Source organism: Ictidomys tridecemlineatus, chromosome 9 (genome assembly GCF_052094955.1).
Source record: "Ictidomys tridecemlineatus isolate mIctTri1 chromosome 9, mIctTri1.hap1, whole genome shotgun sequence".
In the NCBI taxonomy this organism is placed as follows: domain Eukaryota; kingdom Metazoa; phylum Chordata; class Mammalia; order Rodentia; family Sciuridae; genus Ictidomys; species Ictidomys tridecemlineatus.
The window spans coordinates 41,276,971-41,299,363 of record NC_135485.1 but is presented as its reverse complement, the minus strand read 5'-3'; the positions used below and the strand labels follow the sequence as shown (position 1 = coordinate 41,299,363).

At 37.2% G+C, this 22,393-nt stretch overlaps 2 protein-coding genes across 3 annotated transcripts in view; one reads left to right on the top strand and one right to left on the bottom strand.

Moving 5' to 3' along the window:
* The window catches only part of Paics (phosphoribosylaminoimidazole carboxylase and phosphoribosylaminoimidazolesuccinocarboxamide synthase), a 51,193-nt gene extending 37,674 nt beyond the window's left edge, over nt 1–13,519 (bottom strand). Inside the window, exon 1 of one of the 2 annotated variants that reach the window (XM_078021320.1) lies at nt 13,502–13,519. Coding sequence is in view for 1 of the 2 variants with exons in the window: in XM_040292378.2 (XP_040148312.1) it covers nt 370–751 (382 nt within the window). In the remaining variant the exon portion in view is untranslated. Of the gene's footprint in view, nt 1–369; nt 771–13,501 lie in introns of those variants that run through there. The other variant, XM_040292378.2, reaches the window with a different exon arrangement.
* Ppat (phosphoribosyl pyrophosphate amidotransferase) overlaps nt 1–22,288 on the top strand; it is a 44,188-nt gene extending 21,900 nt beyond the window's left edge. Inside the window, exons 2-11 of the mRNA XM_005320025.4 lie at nt 1,779–1,845; nt 2,191–2,397; nt 6,693–6,805; nt 6,912–7,057; nt 8,762–8,834; nt 9,841–9,992; nt 10,819–10,946; nt 13,876–14,097; nt 18,746–18,866; nt 19,995–22,288. Coding sequence (XP_005320082.1) covers nt 1,779–1,845; nt 2,191–2,397; nt 6,693–6,805; nt 6,912–7,057; nt 8,762–8,834; nt 9,841–9,992; nt 10,819–10,946; nt 13,876–14,097; nt 18,746–18,866; nt 19,995–20,191 — 1,426 coding nt within the window. The 3' untranslated portion in view covers nt 20,192–22,288. The remainder of the gene's footprint in view (nt 1–1,778; nt 1,846–2,190; nt 2,398–6,692; nt 6,806–6,911; nt 7,058–8,761; nt 8,835–9,840; nt 9,993–10,818; nt 10,947–13,875; nt 14,098–18,745; nt 18,867–19,994) is intronic.
* The last annotated feature ends 105 nt before the right edge of the window (nt 22,289–22,393 follow it).

The window sequence follows — 22,393 nt, the reverse complement described above, 5'->3', positions numbered from 1 at the left end:
GTATTTTTGGTATTCTCTTTTTTGCCACTCTTATCAAAATCAAACCTAAAATATTTTTAGAATCCAATCCATATTTCAGAAACACATCATACATACATTTGGCACTAGCAGTTAAGGCCATTTCAGTGTGTTTTTTCTGTATTTTAACAGTTGTCAAAGTGGTATTTAACTTCTTTTTTTAAAAAAAATTCTTACCATGTGTAAAATAGTGTAAGATGCAATTTTTTTTTTTTCAACCTTGATATTTTAGCTGTATTTTCATTTGGACTCAGAAGTGTCCTGTATTTAAAGTTTGTGAAACTGTAATATGAAGAGAAACAAACAAACAAAAAAAAATAGGTTTTTTGTTTTTTGTTTTTTTCTTTTTACCTTCAGTGGTCTCTGGGGCTGTGCTTGGGCTCATCGTTGCCAGGTGCCTGCTGTTAGCATCCTCCTCTGTTAATTGTGTGGCAGGTTCATTCTGCAGGATTACGTCCAAGTCGTGGAAGAACTTCATAGTTTTAGAGCTGTCTCCAGAGTTGTGGGCATACTTCACAGTTCTGTATTCATATTTGAGATTCTTATACTTTGCCTGGCATTGTTTCCAGTCTCTGTGTACTCCTAGTGATTGCAGCCTTTTAGCAATGTAAATAAATATTCCTTTATTTCTCAGTGTGCCATAAAGTTGTTTTCGTATATTTTTTTCTGCCCAGACACTTAGCAAAGCTTTAACCTCCTCGTCAGTCCAGTGCTTCCCAGCTCCACTCTCCATGTTGAAAGTGACCTGGAAATGATTCACTACTTGTAGCCACCAGTTTTGTTTCCTAGGAAACCAGACGGCTACCGGCTTGTTGTCAGTGAAAGCATCTAGTTTAACTGGTTCAAGCTGCCTGAGGGAGTAACTGAAGGAACTGCCAAATATGCAGGGCAAGCTTTGTGATTAAAGAAACCTGAACCTAAATGATTGCTAACCTTTTTTTCATTCAGCTTTAAGGAAAAATTACCCTTGAGACAAAAGGGAAAGAGACTATTTTTGTGTGTATTTCTTATGATTTACTGTTCTGCCAAATGATTGTGGATTTTTAAAAATTGGAAATGGTTGGCAGAGCTGTTTTTCAGAGGTTTATAGCTAATGTTAATGTAAAGTGATATAAATAGAAAGTGATATTTGGGCTTGGGGATGTAGCTCAGTGCTGAAGAGCTTGCCCAACATTTGTTAGGCCTCAAGTTAAATCAATCACCAGCACTGTAAAGACTAAACAAAAAAGCCTGATATTTGTTGGAGAAAAGTTGGAAAATGCAGAAAAGCAAATGGAAATTGTTTTGCTTATATGTAAATACTCACCCTGTTAATCTTACTCAGAGACTAATATTACTAGAGGATGGAGGCCCAAGTTCTGGAGTTGGATTGTCTGTCATGATCCTGGCAGCACCATCTGCTCACTGTGTGACTTTGGACAAGTTATTTTTCCATTTCTTTGGTGTGCTTATCTGTGAGATGGGAATGGCAATCGCAGTCTTGCTTCACAGGATTGTTGTGAAAACTACATTATTTCCCTTTATGTAAAAGTGTTTAGGGTTCCAGAAACTGGTATGTATATTGGTTGGAATCAGATGACAGGATCATCTTGTTGGAGTTGTCTGCTGCTATTACCAGTCATCAGCATCATGTGTGGAAGCAATGTGAGCCTTCGTAGCATTGAGTGTGATATGGATGCTTGTTGACAAAGTGCGGTAATGAGGCTTTTTAGAAGCTCTTCAACTGAGGATTAATAGTTGATGCCTTTGTGTTTTCACAGGGGCCAGGAGAGTGCTGGTATCGTGACCAGTGATGGGAGTTCTGTGCCAACATTCAAAACGCATAAGGTAAACTTGAACATTGAAAAAGATGATGGTCAAGATAACAATTGCCAGATGATCATTAGTATATGAGGGGAGAAAGGAATGAATAAACAATTTGCAGAAGATAGTACCTTTTCAATCATTTTCAATTTTTTATCCTAACATCTGTCAAATTAGAATCTTCCTTCCTTCCTTCATTTCCTACATGCCTACCTTCCTTCCTGCCTCTTTACGCCTTTTCATCCTGATTAGAATTATGTAGCATAGAGACAGTAGGTGAACTGGGATTGCCTGAACAGAGAGGCTTATTTGCTAGCAGTACTAGTCTGTGTTTTTTTCTAAGATATGCTTTTTCTTTGACTTCTCAAGGGAATGGGTCTTGTAAATCATGTTTTTACTGAAGACAATTTGAAGAAATTGTATGTTTCAAATCTTGGCATTGGACACACGAGGTATGCCACTACAGGAAACTGTGAATTAGAAAATTGTCAGCCCTTTGTTGTTGAAACACTTCACGGGAAAATAGCTGTGGCACATAATGGCGAATTGGTGAATGCTGCTCGGTTAAGGAAAAAGGTAAGTTTTCATTAATGCAGTTAGTTAGAGGATCTTGTCAAGGGACATTTCTTTTCTTTCTTTCTTTTTTTTTTTTTTTAAACCAGGGATTGAACCAAGGGGCAGTTTACCACTGAGTTACATCCCCTGCACTTTTTTTAAGAGACACAGTTTCACTAAGAAACTTAGAGCCTTAGGCTCATGAGTTGCTGGGATTGCAGAAATGGCATTTCTTAATTGTTGCTACCTGATGCCTAACTGCCACTAGCAATCACATAAGAATTACCTGGAGTATTTGTTATAATTCCAGATTCTAAGATACCCCCCCCCCCGCGCCCCCATAGTTGAGGGCATTTGAATATACTCCCAAGGTGGTTTGCAATAGTGTTGCTTTAGTGTTGAGATTTGGGAAGTTGATTTATGGTTTCTGTTTTAAGCACAGAAAAATTAGGGTTTATAGATCCTTTCTGTCCTTTGGAAATTTGTTTCTGTGTTCAAAGTTTATTTGACTTTCAGACTCATCACAGCATAACCCAAATATAAGGGTTTCTCACACCAACCAGTTCTCTAGAGGACATCAACTGAGTATCCTATAATTCAGATCAACATTGCAACCTAGAGTCAGGGTCTGATCCCAGTGATTAAGAGCTTAGTCCCACAAGTCTACTACTTTCCGCTTCAGATGTCAGTCACAAGTTTGAGTCTCTGATACTTTTAACCAACTGGCTATTGGGTGTTTCATGTCCCCTTCCTGATTTCCATCATTTGATAGAGCAGTTCACAGAACTCAGGAAAGTATTTTTTTTCTTTTTTTAAAATATATATATCTTTATTTTTTAGTTGTAGACGGATAATACCTTTATTTATCTTTATGTGGTGCTGAGGCTCGAACCCAGTGCCTCACACATGCTAGGCAAGTACTCTACCACTGAGCCAGAGTCCCAGCCCAGGAAAGTACTTTTCTTATGCTTACCAATTGATCATAAAGCATACTACAATCAATACAGCAGAACAGTCAAGATGAAGAGATGGGTAGGGGGGCTGAGGATATGGTTCAGTTGGTAGAGTGCTTCCCTTGCATGCATAAAGGCTGGGGTTCAATCCCTAGCACCACCAAACAAAGAAAAAAGAAGACATGGGTAGGACAAAGTATGTGGGAAGAGGCATAGAGCTTTGATGCCCTTTGTGTACCACTCCAGGCTCTCCTTAGTTATCTGAAAACTGTCCCAATTTGTTCTATTTGGGTTTCTTGAGATCTCATTAAGTTGGCATAATTGCTTGAAATAGTAGCCTTGAATTATCAGCTCAAACTTCAGCCCCCTTCCCTCCTGGAAGGTCTGGTATAAGGTTGAAAGTTACCTCTAATCACCTGGTTGGTTCTCTGGCTACCAGTCATTTCATTATCCTACTAAATACGCTTACATTGGTCGTTGCAAGGGGTGTAGGAGCTGTGTGTGAGGAAAATCCTGGTCAAAAATCAACCTGTGGCTGGGTGCAGTGGCACACACCTGTAATCCCAGCAGCTCAGGAGTCTGAGACAGGAGGATCACGAGTTCAAAGCCAGCCTCATCCATGGCAAGGCACTAAGCAACTCAGTGAGACCCTGTCTCTAAATAAAATACAAAATAGGGCTGGGGATGTGGCTCAGTGATCTGAGTTTAGTCCCCAGCACACATACCCCACAATCACTCCAAAATCACCAACCTACAGTTGACTTTCCAGCACTACATATCCACCAAATGCAGATAAAATGTATCTGGGGGCAGGGGCAGGAAATTGCCTGTACTGAACACGTACAGACATTTTTCTTGTCATTATTCCCTAAACAATAACGTAATAACTATTTGCATTGTGTTAGAAATATCTAGACATGATCTAAAATATATGGTAGAGTGTATTAAGTTATATACAAATTCTACATCATTATTTTATATTTTATAAGGGACTTATGCATTGCAGATTTTGGTTCTGCAGCACTCCTAGAACTAGTTTCCCATAGGTGCAGTTCAATGGTATATATTTATCAAAGCATAAAAAGAAAGTAGACCTGGGTTGATGGTACTGGCCCATAATCCCAGCAACTAGGAGGCTGAGACAGGAGAATTGCAAATTGAAAGCCACCCTCAGCAATTTAGAGAGACCCTGTCTCAAAATATAAAAAGGGTTGGGAGTGTGGGTCAGTTCCACTGGTTCAATTAAGTACCCCTGGGTTCAATTCCTGGAACCAAAAAAAAAAAAAAAAACAGAGTAGAGTATAGGTTCAGGTTCAGTATCCTTTCTTTGAAATGAACCAGAAGTGGTTCAGATTTCAGATGTTTTGGGATTCTAAAATCTTTGGATTGGAACCAAGTCTAAACATATTAATTTATGTTTCATATACAAATGATGCACATAGAGTAAATATAATTTTGTATGATGTTTTAAATGATCTCATGCATGAAACAAACTTTCATGTGCAATTTCCACTTGTGGCATGTTGGTGCTCAAAAAGTTTCAGATTTTGAAGCATTTCAAGTTTTGGATTAGGGATGTTCAATTTGTATATCTGAGGCATAAAAAAAGCATATGAAGAAAATGGAGTCTAAACTTGAGGATGTCAAATATAAGAGAAATGAATTGTAACCATAATGGAAACTAAAATAGAATCTGGGAGTAAGGACAAAGGATATTTACTCCTACCCTTTATTTACAGCTTATCATTTGGAAGTTTTTGTGTTAACAACGTCTAGTTTATGCCTTTGACTTCATCCATTATTTCATCCTTTTTTTTTTTTTTTTTTTTTTGGTGGTTGGGAGGGAATAACCAGGGATTGAACTCAGGGGCACTCAACCACTGAGCCACATCCCCAGCCCTATTTTGTATTTTATTTGGAGATAGGGTCTCACTGAGTTGCTTAGGCCTTGCTTTTTCTGATGGTGGCTTTGAATGTGCCACCACACCCAGCTTCATCATTCTTTTTAAAATTGTTATCATGCGGTGTCTTCATGTACCTGGTAGTTTCTTTTTTATCCACTTATGCCATTCATGGATGTTTAGTTTCTTCACTTCACTAGATTCTGATCATCTTGATTGGCACCCGAGGACCAGGTGGTAGTAGTTAGTAGGGCATGTTTAGACAAGTGCATACTCCATTATTCTTTCAGTCTCTTAGAGCTGTTGTCTCACATAAAGTAAGCAGTTTCAGAAGTTGAATGATGATGAACTGGTGGGCTGGAAGTATCTGGAACCCAAGCTTTTGTACCACTTGTTCTCCTGTTTTCCACTCTATCATTAGGGCTTCCCAGAGCTTTGCTGTGCCCTCTTTACAGGCTCTGGCATTATAATCTATGTAAGATACATTTTGCTTGGGAGTGGTGGTACATCTCTGTGATCCTAGCAGCTTAGAAGGCTGAGACAGGAGGAGGATTGCAAGTTCAAGACCATCCTCAGCAACTTAGTGAGAACTTGAGCAACTTAGTGAAACACTATCTCAAAATAAAAAACAAAAAGAGCTGGGGATGTAGCTCACTGGGTTAAGTCTCCAGTTTAAAAGAAAAAGGAGGGGCTGGGGATGTGGCTCAAGCGGTAACACGCTCGCCTGGCATGTACTGGGCACTGGATTCGATCCTAAGCATCACATAAAAATAAAGATGTTGTGTCCACTGAAAACTGAAAAATATTAAAAAATTCTCTCTCTCTCTTAAAAAAAAAAAGGATATATTTCTGGTTCTAAACGAAAAAAATATATATAACTCATTTTAAAAATTCAGACAACCCCAAAAGTATGCAGTAAATTACTAAAAGGTCACCACTTAGAGATTAGTGTCCATTTCAATTCACTTTTTTCAGACTTGTTCAGAACTTCAACTGGTATTTATACATTTAATTGTTTAATACAGTTGATTCCTTTCTTCTATCAGTAATCATTGAGGATGGGTAACCACCATCACTACCACTAACAGATGCAGTTTGAGAGTCACCACTCTAGTGTGCCTTTCTTAAGGGAATGTGTCTTACTCATCAGGAGTGTTGTGGGTAGAAAAAGACCCACAATCCAAACTCTTCCTCCCCTCAACCCCATTGCAGGTCTATATGCCCTCAAACTTTTCTTAGTGTCTCCTAAAGCACTGTTTTTTTTTCTCCTCAAACATTTGGAGACTTCCCATTGCCTTCCACAGTAGTCCTCTGTTTTCAGCATATACATACAATTAGTGGGGTGCAGGGTTTTCATAACTAGGTGTCAGCAGAATGCCCAATTATTTCCATTATGGTGGACTGTTGGGTGAGGACTAGAGGGGAGCTTTCTCTGCTAATGACAGATTTCTCTTCTGTATAGCTTCTGCGTCATGGTGTTGGTCTGTCCACCAGCTCTGATAGTGAAATGATAACCCAGTTACTGGCATATACCCCTCCTCAAGAACAAGATGACACCCCAGACTGGGTAGCAAGGTAACTGTAAATTTGGATTATTCTTGCAGCTTTGGTGATGCAAACATTGCTTTCAGTGTTTATAACTGAAGTGATTCGTTTAGTCATTTTAATTAATCCATTTCAGGATTAAAAACTTAATGAAGGAAGCACCCACAGCATACTCCCTGCTTATAATGCACAGAGATGTTATTTACGCAGTTCGGGATCCTTATGGAAATCGTCCTCTATGCATTGGTCGACTTATTCCAGTTTCTGATATAAATGACAAAGGTAAGGGACTTCAGAAAGAATTAAGTTTCCAAAGTCATTGCCCTACTGCTAGCGAGCCCTGAAATCTTTAGGTATAGGAAACTTATGAGTGAGAGGGATTTAGTTAAACAGAAAAATGGCTTTGTTAGTCTTTTGTTTGGTTGGTTTTGATGCTGGGATTGATCCCAGGGTGCTTAACCACTGAGGCATATCCCCAGCCCTTTTTATTTTTTTATTTTTGAGAAAGGTCTTACAAAATTGCTTGGGGCCTCACTAAAGTTACTGATGCTGCCGTGATCCTCTTGCCTCAGCCTCCTGAGTAACTGGGATTATAGCATGCCCCACAGTGTCCAGCTCGGTGTTGTGTGTTTTTAAAGTACTTTTCTTTGTCTACATCTAAGAATGAGTCACTTTTTTTTTTTTTTAAGAGCTTAATGGTTATACATAGTAGTTGGGTTTATCCCAACAAACTGTACTTGCGTGGAAATCAATTTCAGTTCATGAACCTCCCCTTTCCCTCCCATCTTTCCCCATTCCCCTTATTTTTCCTCTATTAGACTTCCTTTTTAAAAAAAAAAATTATTTTTTAGTTTTAGGTGGACACAATATCTCTATTTTATTTTTATGTGGTGCTGAGAATCAAACCCAGTGCCTCACGCGTGCTAGGCGAGGGCCACATCCCCAGCCCCAGACTTCCTTTTCCTTGTCTTTTTTTTTTTTTTTTTTAAGGATTCTTTAAAAAACAAAAAACTTTGTTTTATTTTTATGTGTTGCTAAGGATTGAACCCAGTGCCTCACACATGCTAGGCAAGCACTCTACCACTGAGCCACAACCCCAGACCTGCTTGTCTATTAATCTGTATTTCATTGGTTCTTCTCTTCATCCTCCATTCCTTTATTTTATTTAGCTTCCACATGAGAGAAAACATTCAACCATTGAGTTTCTAAGTTTGGCTAATTTCACTTAGCATGATATTCTCCATTTCCATCCATTTACCATCAAATGCTATAATTTATGAAAATGGGTCACTTTTAATGTATTAACAGACATTCTTATTTTTTTCAGTCTGAGCTACTCATTTGTAGTCTTTGTTTAGCTTTTAATTTCTACAGTATGCTTTTAGTGATTTTCTTTTTGACTTTTCAGGTGTCTTGTTTAGTCATAAAAATAATGTTGGTAGGAGTCTTAGGACTATTATTTATCTTTGGCTTAAGTTAGATGAAGATCCATGTGCTTTTTTTAAAAAATTTTTTTAGTTATAGGTGGACACAAACTTTATTTTGTTTGTTTATTTTGTACGTGATGCCTGGGATTGAACCTAGTGCCTTACTCACGCAAGCTAGGCAAGCACTTTACCACTGAGCCACAACCCTGGCCAAATCTATGTGCTTTTAAAGTCATGAAATCATCTTTTCTTTGAGCTTTTTTTACTTTATCTATTTAGTGTTTAACTATTCTGTTGAAATAGCCTCTTTTAGGGCTGAGGATGTGGCTCAAGCGGTAGCGCGCTCGCCTGGCATGCGTGCGGCCCGGGTTCGATCTTCAGCACCACATACCAACAAAGATGTTGTGTCCGCCGAGAACTAAAAATAAATATTAAAAATTCTCTCTCTCTCTCTCTCTCTCTCTCCTCTCTCACTCCCTCTTTAAAAAAAAAAAAAAAAAGAAATAGCCTCTTTTAAAATTACTTAAATCCATTAACTGAGTTCTTTTTTGATTTATAGGAAAAAAAACATCAGAAACAGAAGGATGGGTTGTGTCTTCAGAATCTTGTAGCTTTTTATCTATTGGTGCAAGGTAAGTTTCACCCATTGGGCATTTTATCTTTTCCCACATTTATAAGACGTTTTTTAGTTGGGCATGGTGGCATGTTCCTGTGGCCCCAGCTACTTAAGAGGCTGAGGCAGGAGGAGCACTTCAGCCTGTGAGTTTGAGACCATCCTGGACAAGATAGTAAGATTCTGGCTTAAAAAGAGAGGGGATTTTTTTTTTTTTTTAATTAAAAAGAAAATTTCCTTTTGCTAATTACATGAAAGTTTTCTTTCTAACATATATAACAAAACATACACAATTTGTTATGTAGATTTGTGCTTAGCACTTACATTACATGAATGTGTACCTTGTAATTTTATGAGCATCATCTTTCTTTTACACTATTATGAGACTCAGAAAGGAAGGATGTTCTTAACAAGAAATTATAATGGAAAAATTTTAAATCAGGATAAAAATACTTACCTTTTATTTCAAAAATCAATAAAATGTAGGACTCTCTTTATTTTTTTGATTTAATTGTTTTGGGATGGAACCCAGGGGTGCTTCACCACTGAGCCAAATCCCTTATTTATTTATTTTTTTAAAAATGTTTTTAGTTGTAGATGGACACAATTCCTTTTTTATTTTTTTAATTTATGTATTTTCATATAGTGCTGAGAATTGAACCCGGTGCTTCATATGCTAGGCAAGCACTTTTCCAGAGTTCCAATCCCAGGCCCCCACACCCAGCCCTTATTTTTTATTTTCTGACAGGGTCTCACTAAGTTACTTAAGGCTTCACTAAATTGCTGAGGCTAGCTTTGAACTTGTGATTGTCCTGCCTCAACCTCCTGAGTCAACTGGGATTACCGCTGTGCACCATCGTACCCAGCTAAGATTCTCATTTTTGAAATTTTAAATTAGGACATAGAGATAACAGACTTATAGACATATTAAAGGAATCACTTTTTTTCTAAAAGGGAGGGAACTATGTGTTTTTAAATTGATATTATCATCGGCCTTAAGGACTGATTTAAACATTGTTTTCAAGATATTACCGTGAAGTTTTGCCTGGGGAAATTGTGGAAATATCCAGACATAATGTCCGAACTCTTGATGTCATATCAAGGTCTGAAGGAAACCCAGTGGCTTTTTGTATCTTTGAATATGTTTATTTTGCAAGACCAGATAGTATGTTTGAAAGTAAGTAAATTTCATTTCTTTGACTGTTCCTGTAAATTTCTTATTTGTCTCATTGAAACATAGCAGTTCTTGGCCCAAAAGTTTACCTTGCTTTTTGAAGGTACAGTTTTGGGTTTGTTGTTGTTGTTGTTGTTGTTTTAGTTGTAGATGGACACAATACATTTATTTTGTTTACTGGTTTTATGTGGTGCTGGGGATTGAACCCAGGGCCTCACATGTGCTAGGCAAGCGTTCTGCCACTGAAGGTACAGTTTTATGTTTTGTATATATTAATGAATTCATAAGTCATTAGATTGCTATTTCCCTTCCTTTCAACTTTAAGACATTATTTTTCTTATTAAAAATGATTATATGGGATGGGAGACATGGTCAAATATCAATCTTCTGCATGTGAAAAAAAATAATGATTATGATTTTCAAATGTATATTAAGGTCAAAATTTTTAATACTACACAGTTGAACTTTTTTTGGGGGTGGGTGGGTATCTCAGGGACACTTGACCCTGAGTATTTAGAGACAGGGTCTCACTGAGTTGCTTAGAGCCTCACTGTTGCTGAGGCTGGCTTTGAACTCAGGATCCTCCTGTCTCAGCCCCCCTCCCCAGCTGCATAGTTGAACTTTGAACTCCCCAATTTGAGTATTTTCACTTCATTGTTTTTGTATATATTGCTTTTTTGGTACTGGGGTTTGAACCCAGAGCCTTGAGCATTCTAAGCATGTTTGCTTTTTTTTTTTTTTAATACTTAATTGATGATGTTCTAATGCTGTCTTTTTAGAATAACAATATTAAGTAAAAATAACTTGTTTCCTTTTCCAAACATACCAGACCAAATGGTTTATACGGTAAGATACCGTTGTGGTCAACAGTTGGCAATTGAAGCACCTGTGGATGCAGATTTGGTTAGCACTGTTCCAGAATCTGCTACACCTGCTGCTCTTGGTTACGCAGGAAAGGTATTTCTCTTAATTACTTGGCATTGAATTGCATTCTTAGCAGTGGAATAAGAAATTCTAGCCTATAAAGGGAAACTCAACAAGGAAAGAAAAGGAAAGGTTTGGGAGTTTATTTGGATTCTTTAGAAGAATTATTATTTTCTAAGGTTTGTGAAGATCACAAAAAGCACCCCAAAACTGGGAAATTTGCCCTAGTTTGTGTGTGTGTGTGTGTGTGTGTGTGTGTGTGTGTGTGTGTGTGTGTGTGTGAGAGAGAGAGTGAGAGAGAGAGGGAGGTGAGGGGAGAGAGAGAGACAGACTTGGGACTGACTCCAAGGGTGCTCAGCCATTAACATCCTCAGCCCTTTTCATTTTTTATTTTGAGACGGTCTTGCTAAGTTGCCAAGGTTGGTCTTGAACTTTTTTTCCTCCTGCCTCAGCCTCCCAGGTTGTTGAGATTACAGGTGTGTGCTACCATGCCTAGTGGCCCTGTTCATTTTTTTTTTTTTAACAGATAGTAGTAACTATATAGAGAGAGAATTTAGTGGTAATGCAGGTTGAGCATCTCTAATCAAAAAATCCCAAATGTTGAGTACCAATAGGATACCATAAGTGGAAAATTTCAAACCTGAGCTCACATGACAGGTCATAGTCAAAACATAGGCACACTAAGAATATTGTATCTAATTGCCATCAAGATGTACGTGAGGCCAGGTGCAGTGGTGCACACCTGTAATTCCAGTGGCTCAGGAGACTGAGGCAGGAGGATTGCAAATTCAAAGGCAGCCTTAGCAAAAATGAGGCGTTAAGCCACTCAGTGAGACCCTGTCTCTAAATAAAATACAGAATAGGGCTGGGGATGTGACTCAGTGATTGAGTGCCCCTGAATTCAATTCTGGTCCCTGGTTTCAAAAAAAAAAGATGTACATGAAACATAAATGAATTTCATGCTTAGACTTGGTTTGCATCCCCAAAATATCTCATTGTATATCCAGATATTCTAAATCTGAAATTTGAAACCCTCTTGACAACATTTAAAATAAAGAATACTGGATGTGTATTTGCATATGAAAACCTCCTCCTTGAAATTTCCTCATTAGCTGCCGGGTTTCTGTTCTAGCAACTAAAAGGCTCAGGGGTCACTCTAGTTAAACTGGGCTAACTGGGCCGCACGAAATAACCACACAAGAGACACAAATACTTTTTTCTTTGAGGTTGCTGTGACTGCTCCTCTGACCTTAAGGGTCCGCAGAAAGAGAGAGAGAGAGAGAGAGAGCACACACATGTGCTGACCCCTTTTATTGAGGAGAAGCTATTCAAATGAGGCAAGGGGTCAGGTTTCAGGGGGCTGAGTCTATCTTCATGATGTCCACTGTCAGCAGGTTGACTGACACCTGGGTAGGCCACACCCAAGGGCACAGTAAGAGGAGGGGACACACAAAAGGCACTTCCATGAAGATTCTATCCTAAACAGGGCAAGGGGTTATACTACAAAGGAATAGCTTCACCCATGGGGCTGTAGCAAGACACACCCATTTCTGTGACTGAGCGCCTCAGCACCCAGCTGGGGAGTGTAACTCAGTCACCCATAAGGTTGGCCTCCCACAATTAGCCACTAATGTATCCATTTCTTACTAAGTCTGGATGATAAAAGTGTTTATATTCACTTTGTGTAATGTTCCTAGTGCTCTGCTTAATTTCATTTTTTCATACCAGGTAATTGTATAGTTATAGTGAATGATCCTAGAGCGTATAACACCTAATATTAACCATCTTGGATAGTGTTAGTAGTTTCCCATTGTTCTGGTGAAATATACCCGAGTCTGGGAATCTTTCTAAAAAAGAAATGTTTGTCCAGCTCAATTCCGGACCTTCAAGGGAAAGGTGCTAGTCTTTGCTTATTTCTGTTGAGTGCCTCATGCCAGATAAAACCACAATGACAAGAGCCAAACTAGAAACCAGAGAACAGTTCAGAAGTCAGACTCAGTTTTTATAAGAACTCTCTAGCAAGGCCAATCTAAGACCCTGAAGGACCCTTGAGAACTATTTCAATCCTTTCTGAGGACAGCCCCCACCCTGTTACACTCCACCTCCTAAGTAAGAGGTAAGTAATATTAAAATGTCCCAAAGCAACATACTTAAGGGTCTCCATTAGACCCGCCCGTTAATCCACGTCAGTGCCACACAGAGGACCATGCCACCAACACACGAACCTTTAGGGGACAAACTGTAGTAGATAGTTTAATTAGCTTCTGAAAGAAACTATATGCATATATTTCAGAAAAGATTACCTTGAGAAATGGATGAATAATTTCCTGTCCCTAAAGAGCATCTCCTTAGCCTACTGTTTATTCTTATGCCAATAATTTTTAAATGTGTAAAATTTTCTGACAGTGATTTATTCTTTTTTTTTTGTCTTCATATGCCTAGTGTTCTCTTCCAAGAGAAATAGAGGAATAACCATGTTTTAAGAGAGCAGAATTTCTTGCCTCACATGCACAAGGCCCTAGGTTCAATCCCCAGCACCACACACACCAAAAAAGAGAGCAGCATTAGCCAGGTGCAACGGTACTTACCTGTAAGCCCAGCTACTCAGGAAACTGAGGAAGGAGAATTGGAAGTTTCAGGCAGCCTTGGCAACCTTGGAAGACCCCATCTCAAAAAATAAAATCAAAAGGGTCATAAATAAAGAGGAAGGGATTAAAAATTCTAGTAAAATAAATTGTTTTTCTACAAACTATTTTCTTTCAACAGGGCTTTTCCTTCTTTTTTCCTGTCCACAGTTTAAATAGTGAAATAAATTTATATTCTGGTAATGGAAAGTTTGTAGCAACCACCAAATTGTCACGTTTTACATACATATTATAATGCTAGCATAATCTAAAGAGAAAAGGAGCCTGGAGTAGAGTGTGTATTGCTGCTCATTATCTATTCATGTCTCCCCTCTCAGTGTGGACTTCCTTATGTGGAGGTGCTGTGTAAAAACCGGTATGTTGGAAGAACTTTCATTCAGCCAAACATGAGGTTAAGACAACTTGGTGTTGCCAAAAAATTTGGAGTGTTGTCGGACAACTTTAAAGGCAAAAGAATTGTTCTTATAGATGATTCAATTGTGAGAGGCAATACCATCTCACCTATAATAAAATTGCTCAAAGAATCAGGTGCAAAAGAGGTAAGTAATATTAAAATGTCCCAAAGCAACAATACAATACTGTCAATAAAAATTGAAATTCAGTATCATGAATCAAAATGATAGGTCATTAAGGTAAGTTAGCTTGTTGTATCAGATTGTTTTACAAATAACTGTGGCAATTTGGAGAAATGTAATAGCCATTCTTATACTGTATACTAAGTTTTTGAAAGGCCAAAAAGCTAAATATAAAAGCTTAAGAATAATTTTGGAAATTTAATTAGCAGACCAACTTTAAAAATCATAATAATTGAATGCTTTTTAAATCTATACAATTTTGATTACTTTCTCCATTTGAAGACAAAATCATTCCAGTGTAATAAATTTAACTCTCTTTTATTTGTATCACATCATCTCCTGGGGGAAAAAAATTCTTTAAAGCTTTTAATTTTCTTAGTTAAAAAATAAACATGTATTCATTTATGGATATAACATCCTTTGATGCATTTTTCAGCATACAGGACTACCTCGCTGTATTGCACTTTTCTTTATTGAACTCCACACATACTATGATTTTTGCAAATTGCTTTTCAGCAATCCTGTATTGAGTAGGTTTGCTACTGCCATTCTTCCAGCAGTATGTGCTCGCTTTAAGTCTCCATGTCACATTATGGGCATTCTCATGATACTTAAGATTTTTTTTTGTTATTGTATCTGTTACGTTGATAGGTAATCAGTAATCTTTGATGTTACTATTGTAATCATTTTAGGGTACCACAAACTGTCCTGACAAGATGGCAAACTTGAGATTGATGTGTGTATTCTTTTTTTTTTTTTTTATTGGTTGTTCACAACATTACAAAGCTAATGATGTGTGTATTCTAATGACTCCATTGACCACTCATTTCCCTGTCTCCCTTTCCTTTGGCCTGTGTGTTCCCTGAGATAGCAATATTGAAATTAGACTAGTATATTACCCTACTATGACCTTTAAATGTAAAGAGAAAGGAAAAAAAAAAAATCTCTCACTTTAAATTAAATACCAGTGAGGAAGGCATGTGGAAAGCTGAGAAAGGCTGAAAGCTACATCTCTTGTGCAGTTTACCCACATTGTAACTGCAAAGGAAAAGTTCTTGAAGGAAACAAAGTGTATCTCTATGAACCCACAAATGGTAAGAAAGCAAAACAGCCTATTGGGATATGGAAAAAGTTTTAATGGTGTGGAGAGATCAAACCATCCACAACATTCCTTAGAGCTGATCCAAATTAAGGTCCTAACTCTTCAGTTCTAGTTCACTGTTAATACCCATTGCTGGGTAAAGAAGATGTCTTTCAAAATATTATTGCTCAGGGCTGTGATTGTAGCTCAATGGTAGAGCGCTTGCCTAGCACACTTAAGGGACTGAGTTTGATTCTCAGTACCACATACAAAAGGTAAATAAAATATGGTTATTAAAAAAATTTAAAAACGTTATTGTTTATAGATAATGTATCTGGCAACCTAGGAACTGTGACAGAGTTGTATGAGATTTTTGTTGTTTTTATTCTTGCTTGTCCAACAGCCATTCTGTTATCTCTGGAACAAACAGTGATCTTGACTTTCAGGTCTTATTAGTTAAGAAATGCATTTTGTTAAGGCTATCACTGCCATATAAACAATGATTTCTTGATGGATCATGCCAAAGTAAATTGAGAATGTTGTGGAAAGGATTCACCATTCTAGATGCCATTAAGAGCATTTGTTATATAAGGGAGGAGGTCAGAATATCAACATTAATTGATGTTTTGGAAGAAGTTGATTCCACCCCTCATGGGAGTGTTGAGGGGTTCAAGATTTTAAAAGAGGAAGTAACTGTTGATTTGTTAGAAGTAGCTAGAGAACTAGAATTGGATGTATGGAGCATGAAGGTATGACTGAATTGTTGCAATCTCATGGGAGAACTGTAATGACAGTGAGTTACTTCTCTCCCCATCTCCATCCACAAAATGGAGAGTGAACCCAGGGGCACTCTGGCACTGAGCTACATCCCCAGTCCAAAACAAAGTATTTAAGATATTTCAGAAACAGTTGACAAAGCAGCAGCAGGATTTCAGGGAACTAACTCCAATTTCTAAAAAGTCTTATTGTGGGTAATGTGCTACCAAAACAGCATCACATGCCACAGAGAAATCTTTCCTGAGAGGAAGTCAATGTAGCAAATTTCATTGTTGCCTGATTTTAAGAAGTTGTCACAGCCACTTCAGCAATCACCACCATAGTCATCCTGAAGACAAGACCCTTTGCAAAAATATTACAGCTTGTTGAAGGCTCAGATTACTATTAGTACTTTTTAGCAATGAAATTTTGTTGTTATACAGGGGGTTGAACCCAGGGGTGCTTGCCTACTGAGCCACATCCCCAGCCCACAGTGCCTTTTAATTAGTTGTTGATGAACGTTCATTTATTTGTGGTTTTTTTTTTTTTTTTTTTTTTTTTTTTGCTTATATGCAATGCTAAGAATCCAACCCAGTACCTCACATGCTAGGCTAGCACTCTGCCACTGAGATACAACCCTATCCCCTGAGCCCTTTTTGTATTTTATTTAGAGACAGGATTGTGCTGGGTTGCTTAGGGCCTTGCTAGGTTACTGACACTGGCTTTGAACTTCCAGTTTCCCTGCCTCACCCTCCTGAGCCACTGGGATTACAGGCATGTGTCACCACACACAGCTAATGAAGTATTTCCCTTTTTTTTTAATTGTAGATGTACACAATGCCTTTATTATTTTTTATGTGGTGCTGAGGATTGAACCTAGTGCTTGTCATGTGAGGGAAGAGCTCTACCACTGAGCCACAACTCTAGTCCCAGTTTGTTTGTTTGTTGTTTTTTTTCTTGGTAGTGCTTATGATTGAACCCAGGGTCTTATGCATGTGAGGAAAGAACTCTACCAACTGAGATATATCTCCAGTCTCCCCAGTGTTTCTTTTTTTAAATATTTTTTTCAGTTGTAGACAGACACAATACCTTTATTTATTTATTTTTTATGTGGTTTTCAGGATTGAACCCAGTGCCTCACACATGCAAGACAAATGCTCTACCATTTGAGCTACAAACCCAGCTCCCCCGCCCCACAGTATTTCTTATTTAACATGTATATTGTTTTTTTTAGACATTGATATTGCACACCTAAAAGATGCAACTCACTGGTAGACCACTTGACTAGCATGTGTGTTGCCCTGGATTCTATACCCAGCACTGAAAAAAAAAAGTAGACTCTAATATAATAAAGATAACGTACAGGATCTAAGAGACAAAAAGAAAATTGTGTGACTTATTTTTTTCTCTATTCACTTTCTTGTGATCCAGAAATAAGTTGTAATATCTCCAAGGTATGCCTATATTGTTATTTTTAAATTTCAAAGCTTATTCTAACCTTAAATATTTTAGTTGATCAGATTATATTAGTGAGATTTGTTTATAACAAATAGTAGAGCAAAGCTAAAAATAAAATGTAGGAAAAAATGGGATGGAAATTAATAAAACCCTATTTAGAATGTTTCAAAGATAATTATGATTATGATTTTTCAGCCTTTATGACTGGTAATAATTATGATATTCTTCAAAGTTCTAGGAAAATTATATAGTACAAGCAAAGTAAATACAAGTCTGTTACAATAGTAAAAAAGAATAGACCAAAAAAAAAAAAAAATCTGGAAATGGCTCAAGTATCTTCCAGTAGGAGAATAGTAAAGTGATCAGGGTGATGACATATGCAGCCATTAAACTATGTGAAGAGTGGGCTGGGAAATAGCTCAGATGGTAGAGTGCTTGCCTTGTATGCACAAGGCCCTGGATTCAATCCCCAGGGCCACCAAGAAAAAAAGAAAAAACTATGAAGATCTGGGTTCAGTGATGCACACCTGTAATCCCAGCTACTCAGGTGGCTAAGGAAAGAGGATCACAAATCTAGGCCAGCCTGAGCAGCTTTCTGAGTCCCCCTGTCTCAGAATGGGGATGTAGCTTAGTGGTAGAGCACCTGGTTCAATTCCCTATACTAAAATCCAAAAAAATAAAATTAAGAAAAAGAAAGTTTTTGGCAGGCATGGTGGTGCACGCAGCTTGGGAGGCTGAGGCAGAAAGATCACAAATTCAAAGCAGATTCAGTAAAAGCGAGGCACTGAACAACTCAGTGAGACCTTGTCTCTAAATAAAATACAAAATAGGGCTGGGGATGTGGCTCAGTGATTGAGTGTTCCTGAGTTAATCCCCATTACCAAAATAAAGAAAAAAGAAAGTTTTAAAGAAAAAAGGGGACACTGAATATGGCTACATAAATGGACCTAACAAAAGGCAAAAAATAATAGACAAAATTAGCTCTGTTCCATAGTAAGGGCTTTGTTATTATCTGGTAGATCATATCTTTTTAATATTTTAAGAGGTAGGCAAAAGTACTATTCAGGTATTAAAAGGAAAATAACAGTAGTTCTAGGAAAATAAAGTCATTAAATGAGAAGTCGGAGATCTGAAAAAGGATTCCTTATTAATCAGTAGCATGAGAAAAAAATATTCAATGAAACAAATTTTATAGTTTTCCTTATTACCATGTCATTACTACATGTGTTAGAAAACAACTTTATTTTGGATTTGATTAGTGAGAGAAATTTGTGTAGTTATTCTAACTTTGAGTATATGAAATGCTTTCTTTCCAAGGTACACATTCGAGTAGCTTCCCCACCAATTAGATACCCATGCTTCATGGGAATCAACATTCCCACAAAAGAAGAGCTTATTGCCAATAAACCAGAATTTGATCATCTTGCAGAATATTTAGGTAGGTATTAAAATTTCTGTAGACTTTGTTTATGAAAAGAGAACCCCAAACTTGTTGGGTTTTATACATTTAATGAAAATTAAGTAGAATATGTTGGTAACATTTAACATCAGTGTTCAATATGTTAACAACAGTGATTATATCATACATGTTAAACAGATAGTGAATGCTGTTTTGAACAGTGAGAGTTTTGAAAAGTAAATGCTTTTGGAGAAGTAGGTCAAGGTGAGGCCAGGGAAGGAAGAATGGTTTTGTAGGTAGAAGGAATAGCAATCATATTAGCCAGAGACTCCCAAAGTTCAGATACCAAGAAAAATGAGAGAAAACTATAATCATCAGATCTGATCCCAAGGTCAAATCTCAAGGAAACGAAGAATTTTATTGTGTATTTTAACAGAATAATTTGGATGTGGATGCAAATCAAAAAGTAAAAAGCTACTATGTAAGCTTATTTTTAATAATGAGATAAGCAGACATGGAAATCTATTATCCTCCATTAGACATGTTTCTTTCAAAATCAGGAGATATCTAAACCATTTTAGTTCCATATGATGTCCAGTCATTGTACCTTGGTACCTCATACTAGTTATGGCAGGCATTTCATTTGGCTGGTCCCGCCTTTGCCTTATGGGTTAAATATTTTGAATATTATCCTGATGGATACCATATTGTGTCCACTCTCTTTGCCAGAAACTATATTGCATGTGGTATCTGTATTATAAATTACAGTTAAGTGATGTTTGGGTGTTTGTTTCACCCATCTTGTAGATTAAAAATAAAAGATGAATGACTTTTCAACTTTAATTTGAGGCCAAACAGGGATGTGTTCACTTCCTAGCTCTGGAGGGCCTGGCGGTTGGGGGGGCGGGGGGACTCCAGAAATTATTGAAATTATTCCTCAGTCCTGAAGTATTCCTGCTGTTTTAAATTGTTATCCTCTAGTTCCTATGGAAATTTTAAAAATAAATGATCTGTATTTTGAATTCTTTTCCCCCTTTCTTTTCAAGAAAGGAAAATTTTTAAGCCTGGCTTAAATTGTGCTATTTATAACTATCCTCTGTTGAAATATTTCCTCCTTTTTAAAGAGAGTCTCATGACCTTTTCATTTTTCCCTCTTTCCTCCTATAGGAGCAAACAGTGTTGTATATCTGTCAGTAGAAGGACTCGTTTCATCTGTACAAGAAGGAATAAAATTTAAAAAACAGAAAGAGAAAAAGAATGATATTATGATTCAAGAAAATGGAAATGGTTTGGAATGTTTTGAAAAGGATGGTCATTGTACAGCTTGTCTCACTGGAAAATACCCCGTGGAACTGGAATGGTAGCGGGAAGGGGCAGATCTGTTGCTGAAAATTGGTCAAGGAGTGAAGTGGTTACACCTTACTGTTTTTCTCAGTTGGTAAAATATATAATGCCACATGCTTGTGTTTTCCTTTATATGTTTTGAGAGTTTTTTTTTTTTTTTCCTGTAAAGGGTACCAAAGTGCTATAATTGAACCTTGCTAATTGCATATTGTACAACATGTGGTATTCTTTTCTAAAAGGCATTGGCTAGCCTTTTCTACCTGCAGAGAAGGCAGGTGGTAAGTGGCATTCGCCAAGTCCATGCTTCAAGGGTTAGTGAGAGGTTAAACTAAGATAGGAGCTGTGATTCAAGTAGGACAAGTGAGTTCATAACAACATTTCATACCAAGTTTGAATCCATCATACCCCATAGTTGTCTAGCCTCTACAGTTCTGGCTGTAGTTACAACCTTGGCTTCTCTGTCTAACTTTAGACAACTCTTTGGGAAAAAAATAAATAAAAACAGTATCCCCACTTACACAAAGAGGTACTTATAATTATTAAGAGTTGATAGGAATATGAATAAGTGTCAAGACTTCTGGTGCTAGAGCCATCAGTTCACTCCTAAATTTTAAGATAGTTCACAATCATTAGCTTTTGAAAAGCGAATGGTTATTAACCTTTTTAAAATTAGTTTGCAACTGAGATTTCATTATGATGGAGGGAGAGATACGATTTGGCAGATCCTTGCCATCTCTCTGAGATCCCTCAAGAATGTTTGTAAAAATGTGTGGGAAAAAATTCTACATTTGACTAGAAAATATTATCCATAATATTTAGTGCCCTAACAATATAATCTCAGCAAGTAACAATAATTTTTAAAAGTTCACTGAGCCTTTCTTGGCGGGGAGGGATACTAGGGATTGAACCCAGGAGCACTTAACCACTGAGCCACAACCCCAGCCTTTTTATTTTCTATTTTGAGGCAGGGTGTCAAAGAGTTGATTAGGGCCTCTCTGAATTGCTAAGCCTGGCCTTGAACTTCCGATCCTCCTGTCTCAGCTTTCCAAGCAGCTGTGATTACAGGCATATATATGTATCCATATACATATGATTAATTAAGTGATCAAATAGAAACATAGTAGGGGCCAATTTTGTTTAATGATGAAAGAGAAGATCACTTTTTTGGATCTAGAATACCCATACGCAAGCATCAACTTACAGTTACTTTTTTCTACTTTGTTTTTTCTTATAACTCATATTTAGAAAATTGAGATGATTTGCTTACCAACTCCTGTTTATATAAGATTTTTAAAACAAACAAGTTTCTGTGTTACCATCATTTGGTGTATATAGTGTCCAAATCCATTTAGAAATTTAATATTTATTAATAACTAAAATTGTTTGTCTGCCCTTGCTCTATAGTCCCATGTGTTTTATTATGACAGGTCGAGATAAAATGTTGTAGAACTTTAATATGTTGGTAGCATCTGAACCCTGTGACAGTGACACAGGCAAACTGGCATTTCAAAGCCCTGGGACCATTCCAGCACATGTAGCCTCTTGTCTTAAATGCATTCCCCATGGAAGCATGGAGGAGGTGAGACCTGTGGGTCACTTTTGAAATGGCCTTACTTAAATTTGATTTTCAAAAATAAGAAGACTCAGGGAAAGTATTAAACCAAAATCTCTGATTGACTTTCTTTTCCATAGTTTTTAAATTTTGTTTTATTGAAATGCTTTTATAAAGGAAAACAATACTGTGACCATTTGGTGTTTCTACAGTTTTTTTTTTTTTAGAGCTTTATTGTTATACATAGTAGTATTTGGGTTCATGCTAACAAACTCATGTGCATGGAAATCAATTTTAGTTCATAATCCCCCCTTTTTCCCTCCCCCTCACAAATTTCTTGATATTTCTCCATCATGGCTTTTTATTTTACAAGTTCTGAAGTTTGAATTAAATCACATTTTTTTTTTTTTACCAACTTGGTTTCAAGTGTTATTTGACTACTTTGAATTTATATAAGTAAACTGCAGAGAAGATAATGTGTTTCCCCAGGATCTACATTGTGAACTCAAATAAGCCTACTTTTTTGTGATTTCTTGGTGACAAATATATGTAATAAGGATGTTTACATATGTGTGTGCATGTGTGTGCTTTTTAAAAATAGTGATATTTAGTTAATGAGTGATGAAAAAACCATGAAGACAATCTCCTGGCTCCATACTTGGCACCAGCT